The sequence below is a fragment of the Silurus aristotelis genome (assembly GCF_946808225.1).
Source record: "Silurus aristotelis genome assembly, chromosome: 24".
NCBI lineage: Eukaryota > Metazoa > Chordata > Actinopteri > Siluriformes > Siluridae > Silurus > Silurus aristotelis.
In genome coordinates this window covers 5,875,533-5,887,515 of record NC_139597.1, presented here as the reverse complement: position 1 = coordinate 5,887,515, position 11,983 = coordinate 5,875,533, and the positions used below count along the sequence as shown (strand labels likewise).

At 40.0% G+C, this 11,983-nt stretch overlaps 1 protein-coding gene across 8 annotated transcripts in view; it reads right to left on the bottom strand.

Annotated features, from left to right (window-relative positions):
* Window positions 1-11,983, bottom strand: part of flncb (filamin C, gamma b (actin binding protein 280)) — a 71,422-nt gene that overhangs the window by 2,694 nt on the left and 56,745 nt on the right. For 2 of the 8 annotated variants that reach the window (XM_083528778.1, XM_083528780.1), the window contains 19 exons: window positions 10,258-10,447; window positions 9,655-9,678; window positions 9,283-9,530; window positions 8,387-8,479; window positions 7,895-7,994; window positions 6,576-6,716; window positions 6,320-6,448; window positions 6,031-6,204; window positions 5,702-5,863; window positions 4,867-5,070; window positions 3,982-4,134; window positions 3,306-3,428; window positions 2,733-2,963; window positions 2,239-2,508; window positions 1,976-2,113; window positions 1,262-1,377; window positions 785-917; window positions 490-666; window positions 1-71 (listed from right to left, as the gene is read on the bottom strand). The exon at window positions 1-71 is cut by the window's left edge and continues 148 nt beyond it. In XM_083528778.1, the coding sequence (XP_083384904.1) occupies window positions 1-71; window positions 490-666; window positions 785-917; window positions 1,262-1,377; window positions 1,976-2,113; window positions 2,239-2,508; window positions 2,733-2,963; window positions 3,306-3,428; window positions 3,982-4,134; window positions 4,867-5,070; window positions 5,702-5,863; window positions 6,031-6,204; window positions 6,320-6,448; window positions 6,576-6,716; window positions 7,895-7,994; window positions 8,387-8,479; window positions 9,283-9,530; window positions 9,655-9,678; window positions 10,258-10,447 (2,877 nt within the window). The remainder of the gene's footprint in view (window positions 72-489; window positions 667-784; window positions 918-1,261; window positions 1,378-1,975; window positions 2,114-2,238; window positions 2,509-2,732; window positions 2,964-3,305; window positions 3,429-3,981; window positions 4,135-4,866; window positions 5,071-5,701; window positions 5,864-6,030; window positions 6,205-6,319; window positions 6,449-6,575; window positions 6,717-7,894; window positions 7,995-8,386; window positions 8,480-9,282; window positions 9,531-9,654; window positions 9,679-10,257; window positions 10,448-11,983) is intronic. The other 6 variants (XM_083528781.1, XM_083528779.1, XM_083528782.1 and 3 more) reach the window with 3 other exon arrangements.

Below are 11,983 nucleotides of genomic sequence, written 5' to 3'. Positions count from 1 at the left end.
TCCGTCGATGGTGACGGAGAGCGCTCCGGTTCCAGCGTTGACTGTGTTTACGATGAATTCAGAGGGCACACCTTTGAGACATAGACAGGGAAACCTTTTAGTTTTAAACAACAGAGAAAATGTTGTATTTCTCAGTATTCCACTGACCCATGCTGTCTCTTTTGTTTAATTTACTGTACAGCAAAATAGGTTGACTTTTAAAAATAGCTAATATGCCATAACATGCTTCGTTGAGCGGCAGAAAGAATTATAGAGGGAGAGATGAGAGCCTCCAGAGAGAGTGTGTGCTTACTTTGAGCAATTCTCTAGTACCTCTATCCTAAACCATCGATGACATTAAACACATGTTTAATGTCTACCATAAGATTATTGTCTTATTAGGGGGATGTAAACTTATGCACTCAACTGTATTTCGACGCACTGCTCAAGATACACTTGATTTCAAGTTGAGTTTGTTTTGCATGTGTTTGTTAAGTGAGTCAAACTTACCTGTGGTTCCTCCCTCCAGGCCGGGGCCAAAAGCAGACACCATGCCAGGGTCTCCAACTTGACCCGGTTCTCCCACACGGATCTTGAAGGGGCTGCCAGGAATATGGCTTCCGTTGAAGCGTACGTCGATGGAGTGGACTCCGTTTTCACGTGGGATGAATCGAATGGCATGCTTGTCTGTGAAGAGGAAACACAAAGATATAGACGGATGCTCTCAGAAACCATACAATAAACAGCTATTTTAATGGGACTTGTAAATGGATATGTGTGTGTGGGTTTGTGAATGTGCACTCACCATTGTCTAGTTCTGTGATGTAGCACTCCTCCACTGCACCGGAGGGTGTGTGAACCTTGGCGTCGATCATACCCCTTGCGCCATTCAGCTGCACTGCAAAAGATGCTTCCTGGTTCACTTTTAGACCCGTTTCCTGTGAAAAAACACTACTGTAAATACATTTTATTGCTGTATTTATGAGGAACACAACTTTCATTTGTATGGTACTGATATATAAGTTGAATTCACACACACATGTTAGTACCACGATTTGGTTGCATGGGGAAGAGCAAGTTTTTTTTCCTTGTAAATGTCACATTTAAATGAGAAGTGGCTACATGGATAGCACAGTTTGCACCGGCCTTGACATTTGTCTTGTCAACCTCTAACCTCAGTTATTCTCTGAGTGGTTTATTACTCTTGTGAAGTCATGAGTCATGTGTATGTGTGTGAGAGAAAGATAAAGCGAAAGAACAAAAGAGGAAGAGAGAAACAAACCTGCAGGCTAGTAACAGTAAGTCTTCGAGCGTCGTCAGACAGCGTCGCTATGGGAACGATGAACGGACTGTCTGGGATGTGTTCATCGTTGAATTTGATTGACACCTCATAGTCACCTGGCAATCATTGACATACAGCCTCTTTAACAACCTTATTAACATACTCATCAAGACATATGTATATGCATATGAATAGATTAGCAAGGTTATTTCTCTACACTGGTTAAGAGCCTGCATTGTATTCCAAAAGTTTGCATACACCTGGCCATAAGTATGTGTATTTTGAGCATCGCATTCCACATTTAGTCCCAATTGGCTCCTTTAAGTCCTTTCACTGTCCTGGAAAGATGTTGTGACTAGATTTTGGAGTGTGCTTTTGGAGATTTGTGCTCTGTGGGGCAAGGAGGCCTGGGGTGCATTCAGTGTTCCAATTCATCCCAAAGGTGTTCAGTAGGGTTAAGGTCAGAGCTCTAGATCTTCCACTCCTACCAATGCAAAGCATATCTTCATAGAGTTTGTTTTGTGCACAAGGGCACTATCATGCTGGAACAGGTTTGGGTCTCCTAGTTCACGTTAGGAGAGAATGTCATGCAACTGCATCCAAAGATTATGCTACTGCATCCTATACAAGTGGGTGCTTCAGCTTCACTTTTATAGTCAGGTGTCCCAATACTTTTAGTCCGTATTATGAACACGTGTACCTAAAACATCTTACCGGGTTCTTGGACCACATAGGCCACTCCACAGGAGCCGTCCTTTCTGTCTTCAAAGGAGATTTCAGCTTTACTGGGTCCCTCAACAGCGATGGACAATCCACCAGCACCTGCCTCACGCGTCCAGATACTGAACTCGGCTACAAAACGCAAAGCCAACACACTCTTACTCATACTATTTTCAAAATCTTGAATAGAGGTTTCATGTTTCATGTGTTTCATACACTGTATTTGACACTGTACACTGAAAATCACTACAGCTTACCTGGCACTCCTGCAACGCCTCTGTCGAGACCGGTACCACCGGCACGTACTTTATGAGCTCCTCCTTCTCCGAGCGGCCCCACGGTAAACTGGAAGGGGCTTCCGGGAACATGCTGGCCCCGGTATTTCACATTAACTGTGTGAGGGCCCATCTCATGGGGCACAAAGCGCACACTGTAGGTGCTGTTTTCGCCCTCGATGATCTCAGCATCATCCATTTTGCCACTAGGACTCGTCACCTGAGCCGTCATTTCTTGAGTACCAGTCTCACCTAAAAAAAATGCGAGAAAAGGGAAAAAAATGGAGCAACTGGGAGCTGCATAACGAGATACAGAGGTGCAGGAAAGTTTTTTTTTTGCAGGAAAATTATATAAATACTAAAAAGCAACTAAAACACTACTTTGATAGGCTTACTTTTACAGATACTCATTCATTTCCGGTTAAATAAACTGAAACACAAATGTCAAACAACCTAAGCACCCAACACACACACACCCTCAGATTGACGGGACTGGATGCCACTGAAGGGCCCCATAAATCCTCCGAACACATCTCTGAAGGGGTCTCCCCCAAGCTGCGTGCTCTCCTCAACACGCACTTCGCGCTTGGTTTCCCCTGCCCGCGTCTTGCTGATCTCGGTACGCTCGGTGCGTGTATATGTGTGGCTGCTGCGAGTGAAGGTGCGCGTTAGCCTTTCTTGCGCCGACACCATCTGAAACCAGTTCCCTGCAGGACGCATGGGTCCAGAAAGAGGAAGGAAAGCCACAGCGAAAGAGAAGGAGGAAAGACAAAGCAGTAAGATCTGGGAAATCAGCGAGACGGCGAGAAAAAAAACTTGCACGCTTCATCTATTTTTGTTCATAATGCGATAATGATTTTTTTTTAAATCATGCTAGTTTTCTTTAAAACAATAAGCAGTTGAAAAGGTTGGAACAAAGCACAGGTGGTGTGACAGATGGAATAAGGTGCGGAAAGGAAAAAAGTGCCTATACTTGTCCTTTTTTTTCTCCGTCCATTAACCTCTTTATGATACCGAAACGGATAGGTTAAGCTGTAAATTCTCCTCACCTGGGATTTTGAGGTTGAGGTCGCAGGTGCTGCCTACAGTAGCTATTGAGGGAGCCTGCCTTCTTCTGGTGATGCTTTCCTTCATCCTGCCCTCCCCCAGCACCTTTACTGTGAAGGGACTTCCTGCAAAGAGGCACACAATACAGAAATATCACAAATGTCCCTGAGCTCAGAAAAAGGCACAACTTCTAGTCATGTTCCAAGCATGAGGTTGAAAAAGCCTCAGAGTACCAATATGCTTTATTTCTTGCAGTGTTTCAAATGAATTACTTTTAGCTAAGAGCTAATGTTATAAAGTTTAAAGTTGCATTTTAGTGTGGCCTGACTGCAAAGCACTGATAGCAGTGAAATGAAATACAACAACAACAATCCCCTGTTGAGTTCAAGCAGCAAAAATTCAGTGCACTGAATGTTTTGCTTTTCAGTGTGGTATGTTTTCTCTGTCTCTGATGAAAAGCAATACTCCTTGTTCATGGTACTCCATTTTAATGATCTGGTTAATTTTTTTAAGGCAACATGGATTGCATTCACCTTCTGCTTTTCAGTGTGTTTTGTTTTCCGTATTTCCGTATAAAGCAAAAATGTGTTTATTTATTTTTACTTATGATCTACAGCATTTGAAAAACAATATACTGAAATTGCCCTAAAGGCCAATATGTATTTTTAAGCCCTGTACCTGGCACATGCTGGTCTGCAAACTTGATGTTGATTATATAGGTACCCGGCTCCGTGGGGCAGTAGGTTACTTTGCATGTGCCATCCTCGATGTCTTCACAGTTAATGTCCACTTTGCTGGGACCTTCGATGGACAGACCCAGACCACCATAACCTAACAGGGCGATATTTGCTATTATCATGAGATAATACCTAGATAATGTAATATATGTGTGTTAGGATTGATTAAATTGCAGCAGCTAATAAAATTAATTATGGTGTCCCACAAGGGTCTGTTTTAGGCCCCCTAGTGTTCGCTTATAATATGCAATATAATGTGGGCTTTACACGATATCCTGATGGAACTTTACTTTGGCCATGTTTATTATGATATACAGTTTAAGACTGAGTTGGGATACATGAATATCGATTAATGTTAAATCCAATGCTACACGTTTAATGCAGTGCCAGTGATGGTTTGGTCATAAAAGGGGTTTCTGAGTTCATCCTGAAAATAAACAAAAAGGTCAAAGCGAATTTATTCAGACTTATTCAAGTGAAACCGGCTGCATTAACTGAAAGATTTAGCCCTGACTTATAGTTCTGATTTCCTGAAGCAGTATAGCTCAACCCAAACACTTCTTTCAGTTGAAGCACAGTTGCTAAGAATGCTAAATATATATTTTCTTGTTATTTCATCATTCATAATGTCCAGGGAATAATTTAACCTGGCATATTTGAAATTCTTGAATGTTTTATTTTATTACTGGTATACCAAATCCCTTTGTGATTTGGATTAAAATGAAAAAATATAAATCCCGATTATTCTCAATTGTACTCAAACATTGTTTTTGAGAATATGAATAGTTCCCTTATATTCAATTTGTTTAAACCCCTCAACTCTTACCTGCATTTCTCGTGTCCACGATGAACTCTGCCACCTCAAAGGTGTGTCCCTCCACCAGGCCTTTGCCAAACACTTTCACTTTGCTGGCATCTCCGATTTCTGACTGACCCACGATGATTTTGAATGGGCTGTTGGTCACATGTTTGCCGTTCTTCTTCACACTCACCACATGCTCACCCACTTCCTTAGGAGTAAAGGAGATCCCTAAGAAAAGATGAGAAAAGATGAGTTCTCCATTAGCTGGTTAGCAGTAAAGCATCAAATTTTAATAACTAGTGGAGTAAAGTACTTTGAAATGTGGGCTGAGGCTTCCAAGTTGTTTTCTTTCTACAGTGTTTTTCATGAACACTGTTAAAAAAAAATCTCATCTAATAGTTTCTAGGAAATTCTCATCTAATAATTATTTAGCATAGTCCAATGTGATAAGTGGACACCACAAAAACAACTTCTTTCCATCCAAAACTGACTCATCTCTGGTCGGCTTCTTTAAAACTAAAATTACAGTAATGTAAACCCTATACCGTTTATCTTTATTTATTATTTTATTATTTTATTTTCCTAGTTGTTATAGTTTTTCATATTTTTATAGCACCAGGACACCATGACAATTCCTTGTATATGCAACCCATGATACTTGGCAATAAAGCTGATTCTGATTCTGATATTTTGAGCATCATTAAAGTCTGTCTAAGACCTTTAAGACCTATAAATAAAGTAACACTCGAAATGTCCCTCAGAAGAAACATTTAAAGACACTAAAAGATCCCTATTAATTCAACTGTCTAGGTGAGATATGAAGTAAAGCATGAAATACCACTGTTGGTATTCTGCTCACCGATATGGCGGTTAGGCAGTCTTTTGAGCAGACACGGCTCCTCGTTACCAGATGGAGCTCGGATGCTTGCTGTGAGGGAACTTAGGTCTGTCTCTGTTATCTTCAGAGACACGTCAGAAGCTGTGCCTACGTTTAACTGGGACGTTCTCATGGAGTCATCTCCTTCACAAGAGAAAGAGCAGGATAGTAAATATTTGAAGGGTTGACAGTACTATTATGACATTCATGCAATAAATAAAGTGTAAAAACACAACAGTTATTGATTGTTTCATTCTTTCTTATATTAAACACTGACAAACCCTTACACACACTGACCTATACACACTCACCTGTAATCTTGGCTGTAAAGGGGCTCCCAGAGATGTGCTTGTCATCAAATTTGACAATGATATTATAATCTCCTGGTGCAGTAGGCAGGTAGGAGACGGTGCAGGTGCCATCTTTGTTGTCTTTACAGCTGATCTCCGCTTTAGACGGACCTTCGACGGCCAGAGAAAGGCCACCTAAGAAAAGAAAGAGCAAAACAGCACCTGAATAATAATGCACAGGACAAGTGTTAATTCTATTATGCAACAAAAGTTTAATTAATAAGGCTTTTATAATATTTTTATTAAATACCTTCTCCTGCATCTTTTGTGACAATCGTGAAGATCGAGGGTTTGTTGACCATGCCGTGACTCAGGCCAGGCCCGTAAGCAGTCACATGACCACTGTTTATGGCATCGACGTAGAACTGCAGTGGACTCCCTGTCAAAGAAAGTAAACCGAACAAACACGAGGGGCTTCAATTCTGGTACACAGTTTTGACAAAACAAAATCCTAATAAAAGATCTTAGGTACATAAATAATCATGGATAAAGAAGTGGTTTATCACCTGGTATGTGGTTGCCATCATATTTGATGTCCATCTCATGCAGACCTTTCTCAGTAGGGGCGTATTTCACTGTTACAGTGCCGTCTTTATTGTCAGTGATGTGAGGCCGAGCTGTCTTGCCGGAAGGCATTCGTACCTCACCTAAAAAAATACACAATTATGCCATCATTTCTTTGCTGCTACATGAACTGAGATGATCATCATTTTTGTACATTACTAAATTTGACTCCAGAATTATTGGCACCCATCAAGAGAACATGGAAAATGATTGTATAAAATTTTCACTAATGAATGAGTTAAAAAAATAAACATTTTTACTCACAATTGTTTTCTTTAATTAAAAATATTCTTATAACCTATATATTTATTTGGGAATTTATTTTCCTGAAGTGGGTAACTTCTTATGGTTGCTGGTTTGCTCCTGGGATAAGGCTACTGTCTTTTCTCCCTGTGTACATGGAATTCCTCCAAGGTTTTTCTCTGGTTTCCTTATTAGAATTAAAAGTCTTGCTTAAAGGCCCAAGAGTGACAGCTTGATAATAATATGGCTTGAACCCCCAAACCTGTAACCCAGAGATTTAAGCACTGAGCTAGCACATTTCTAATGTAAGTGTTAATGAGTAAATGTGTGTATGTGTGTGTAAGGTGCACTGCAATGGACCTGGCGTCCTGTACCAAGTGTACTGGCACGCAGTGTTCCCGAGATAAGCTCCATCGTGTTCCTGACCTGGATAAAGTGCTTCCTGAAAACGAGTAAGTATTTCCTCTCTAAAACATATCTATCAAAATGATCTACAGTAAGTTGAAACTTTAGAAAAAAGTCAGTCTTTTTCTGCCATCATTTCTTTAATGCACATTATTACTAAATTTGCATCCAAATCAAAATGGCTTTCAGAAATACAAAATCAGTGTTTAAAACTGGTTTCCTCAGACTTTGGATTTGAATTCTTATGGAGCCTGATGCACAAATATGTGGAATACAAATATTGATCATTCAAACAGAATGTAAATGGAAAAATAATGAAATAAAAAAAGAATGCAAATATCTCATTTGAGAATTATCAGAAAGAATGAGGTTCTGTGGGTTATTAGTAAATATTACATAAAAATATAAATTATTGGTTTTATGAATTTTTATGTCTTTATGCTGAAGCTAAATATATTTCTTATTGCATGTGTTGTTCAGTAACACTACAGGATATTCCTCATTCTAATGAAGGATGCCTGGAATTCTAAAGCTAAAAACAGCATGATATCTACTAGCAGTATGTCAAGTTTAGTGTTTTTATACAATTTATACAAATGTGCTTGAATCAAACCTGTGATCTCTCCTTTCTGCACTGTAAACGGAATGACCAAACTGAATGGACGAAGCATGGGCTCCATGCCATTGATGGCTGTAACAGGTTCCTCAGTAGCCTGGAACAGAAACAGATTCACTGTAAGCGCCATTTGCTAGTGAGAACTTTGTGTTCAGAACCATCTGAGAGGATCCTAGCCAAGAGAAGCGAGCAAGCCATGCACAAAAAGAAGATACAAGTCAAAGAAGGTTTTAGTTGAAGTGCTGACTTGGGTAGTCGAAACTGTAGTTAAAATGTTATGGCTGAAATAATTGTGTAGAGAAGATGGATGGATGGATGGATGGATGGATGAATGGATGGATGGATGGATGGATGGATGGATGGATGGATGGATGGATGGATGGATGGAAGAATGGATGGAGAGGATGGCTGAGGGGTTGAAAAAAATGCATGAATGGGATGGAGATTGTATAAGGGAAGCTGTGGAGAGGCAAGGGCTTAAATGAGTACCCAGTGAGGGGAGTAACCCTGGTAAGGCGAGTAGGGCTGCTGTAACTGCACTTTATCACACGGCTCCTCTATTATAGGAACAGTATCACACGCCTGGGGATGGAGGAAGTCACATGGTTAGTTTGGCTGAAAACCACACTCATGCATTTGAACATTTAGTCATTGTTGCCAGGTACTCAGCATTATCCTAAAACACATATAAAGCTTCTGAAGATACAGTTATCTCCTGAAATTACAAAATGCATACTGTAATTTTAGCTTTATGCCACAGAGCTGGTAAATGTTTAATTCTGATTGATCAAAATGTGTTGATTGATACAGCAGCTCTGACAGAGTTCATTTCTGTCTTGATTAAATGTTGGCAAATGTGAATGCTTCAACAACTCTAAATGAAGATAACAATGCCTTTATGTTTTCTCAGTAAATAAAATACATTTACAAAATAATCGCATGCATTTAAAGTGTTTGTGTGCTGCAAATTTCAATGTGCTGTATAGCAAATATGAAATGCTATATTTAAAAAAATATTGAGGACCATTTCCAGAGCTCTGGAAATTTACATTTACAGCATTTGGCAGATGCCCTTATCCAGGGTGACTTACAATTTACTTGCTCAGGGCCCCAGGAGTTGCAGCTAGGTGTAGCTGGGATTTAAACTCACAACCTTTGGATCCAAAGTCCAATGCCTTACCCACAAAGCAATGACAATGACCCACTGCTAATCCATCTTTTTCTATTCCTGACCCCAGCACATTAAAATGTCTATGTCATTTCAGCAATACCGATCACATCCTGTTTTCAGATGATCTGAAAACGGTTTGTTCTCATGAACTTGCTGATCTACTATTTTACCTTCTGACACATTATGGACTCTTCATAATGTAGAAAGCACTTACCACCACATGGAAGGGGCTGTTAGGGATGTGCTCTCCACCGAAGCGGATGGTGATGATGTATTTCCCTGGCTCTGGAGCTGTGTAGTAGATATCGAATGTTCCATCCGAGTTCTCGACAACATCCACGTCCAGTTCCGCTCCGTCAGGGGTGGAAACTTTGCATGTGACTTTTCCTTTACCGGCAGCCTTTGCATCCACAGTGATGACGGTTTCCTCGCCAATCTGAATAGTGGGTCCGAGTCCAGAGCCTAGTCAGGGAATTTGGTATATATGGTTAATAACACAAGGCTGGCTTTGTGGCGAGAAACTGGCTAACTGGCTATGTGCAATATAAAGTCTATAGTTGAGGGGGTTTAGTATTAGACTACTTACCCAGGCCGTGTCCACCAATGGAAACTGCAGGTAAATATTTTGATAGACACAGTTAATACAAAAAACATATGTGTACAGTAGCATTGGTATTATAATTATCTATTTACACCTACCAGGCATAACTTTATAGCCATAACATTGTATTTTCAGACATAACATTATGACCACCTGCCTAATTGTTTTTCACAACAGACATTGTCTCAAAGCAGCTTTACAGAAATTAACAGTCAAGGTGAATGGTCTGATTTTAAAAACAGTCCTGACCAAATGAACATTAACGGCATTAAATTCTTTAGCAATTTTAACTACAGGAGCTCGTCTTTTGGATCTGACTACATGTACCAGCCTTTACTCCCCACTTGCATCATTGAGCCTTGGCCAGCCATGTCCCTGTTGCCGGTTAGAGGACAAAATGTTCACTTGCTGCCTAATAAATCCCACGCTATAACAGGTGCCATGATAATGAGATTATCAGTGTTATTCACTTTATCGGTCATAATGTTATAATGTCATAATGTTATGCCAGATCGGTGTATATTGACTGGGTGAAGTTGATGCCATAATTAAAAGAAGTCGAGATTTTCCATTTAATCAGTTGCGTACCTGTGACCAAACACTTGCTGGCATCTCCAGTGGGCAGCGCATGGATGCGGTATGGAGAGAACGGAATCTCGTCTCCGCCGTATTTGATAGTGATTGTGTAGCGCCCTGTCATATCCGGCACATAGGACACTGTGTATGTTCCATCTCTGTTGTCCCTGATGTTTGCTTTCTTTGGCTTTCCTTCTGGATCCTATTTAAAACACGGCTCGGTTTAACAAGCAAGTACGTCATACACGTCCCTATGTGAATCATCCAACTCAAACATGATTTTTTTCATAAATACATAAATCTATAGCTGATATAACGACTCGCTTCAATAAGCAAAATAATTTGTATAAAAAAGTGTTAACTGTTTTAGGCAACAATTAGTAAGTTATGTAATGGAACTACATTGAATAATTAGATCAAACTTAATGGAGTGTCAGTGCACAGAGACCAGATTTTTACCTATGATATATGTAAATAAATGTAAACACAAAGAATCTGCAGTTAAGATGTAAATAATTAGCACCATGTCAGTCAGTGGAGAAAACAACCCTAAAGCATAGGGTCTTTGAGCTGCTGCAAGTAAAGATTTTCACAAACCCATACTAGCACTGCACAGTGGTCCCCCGGAACTCAGGGGGGTTACGTTCTAAGAGTAAGAGTAAGATTCCAGATTTTGGACACACTCCCACAGCTTCTATGGTACCTTAGTGAATTCATCTAGACATTATGTCACTTTATAAGCATAATAGTGTACAGTATTTGACCAAATACATCATTTAAAATGTTATTCCTAATGATCCTGAACATTCCGTCCCCCTGCGGAATTGTAAAGATAATCCGCAACTTGTTGTTATTTAGGTTCCAAATGAGAAAACGTAAATTTTCCGAGCTGCGAGTTCTGCACCGCCAATTATCGGGGGTTGACTGTATTTCAAACTTATATCACATTGTAATAAGCAAAAAATATATATTAACTTTCTTTCGGCTTCTCCCATTAGGGGTCGCCACAGCGGATCATCCGTGATCCGCATGTTTGATTTGGCACATGTTTTTGCGCTGGATGCCCTTCCTAATACAACCCTCCCCATTTATCATTTAGAGAAAAAATAATCCGAAACCAAGGCTCTATTGAATATTCGCCTGTAAATGGGTATTGAATCCACAAATAATTAATGATATTGTAAGATTTTTTTAACGAACTCTCTAATGACAGCCCTTCGGAACATTCAAGTCACAGTGTAACCAAGTTTCTGATAAAGGAAAGTCTTTACAACAGACAGCTTTTGTCTTTTAAAAAAAAAAGAGGGTTTGATTGAGGGAATGATAATAGCAAGAGCACATTGTTCTGTGGACATTAAACATAAAATAACAGCATGAATGAATATAGCATCATTAATTAATAGATAAAAAGTTGGGCCCCTGAATTGTACAACAGAAAAGGTGATTGCCTCATTGGTAAATAGCAATGATGGGAGGGAGGAATGTTTCTTCTTATAAATCACAACAATACTAAAATATCATCAGCATTTTAGAGCTTCGGGCAGATAGACCTTTTCTCCAAAGAGTTGCTGCCCTGTAATGCAGCATTAGCATTGGTTCAAAAAGATCAGGATCGCTGGCTTCATGCATCACAGAGCAAGCACATGTTAGCCCTCATTCTCCTCTGTCTGAAGTTGTTGGTGATGTCAGAGAAATCGGGGCTGATGGGTGGGAACTGGCCAGTGATCAACTTTGTGTT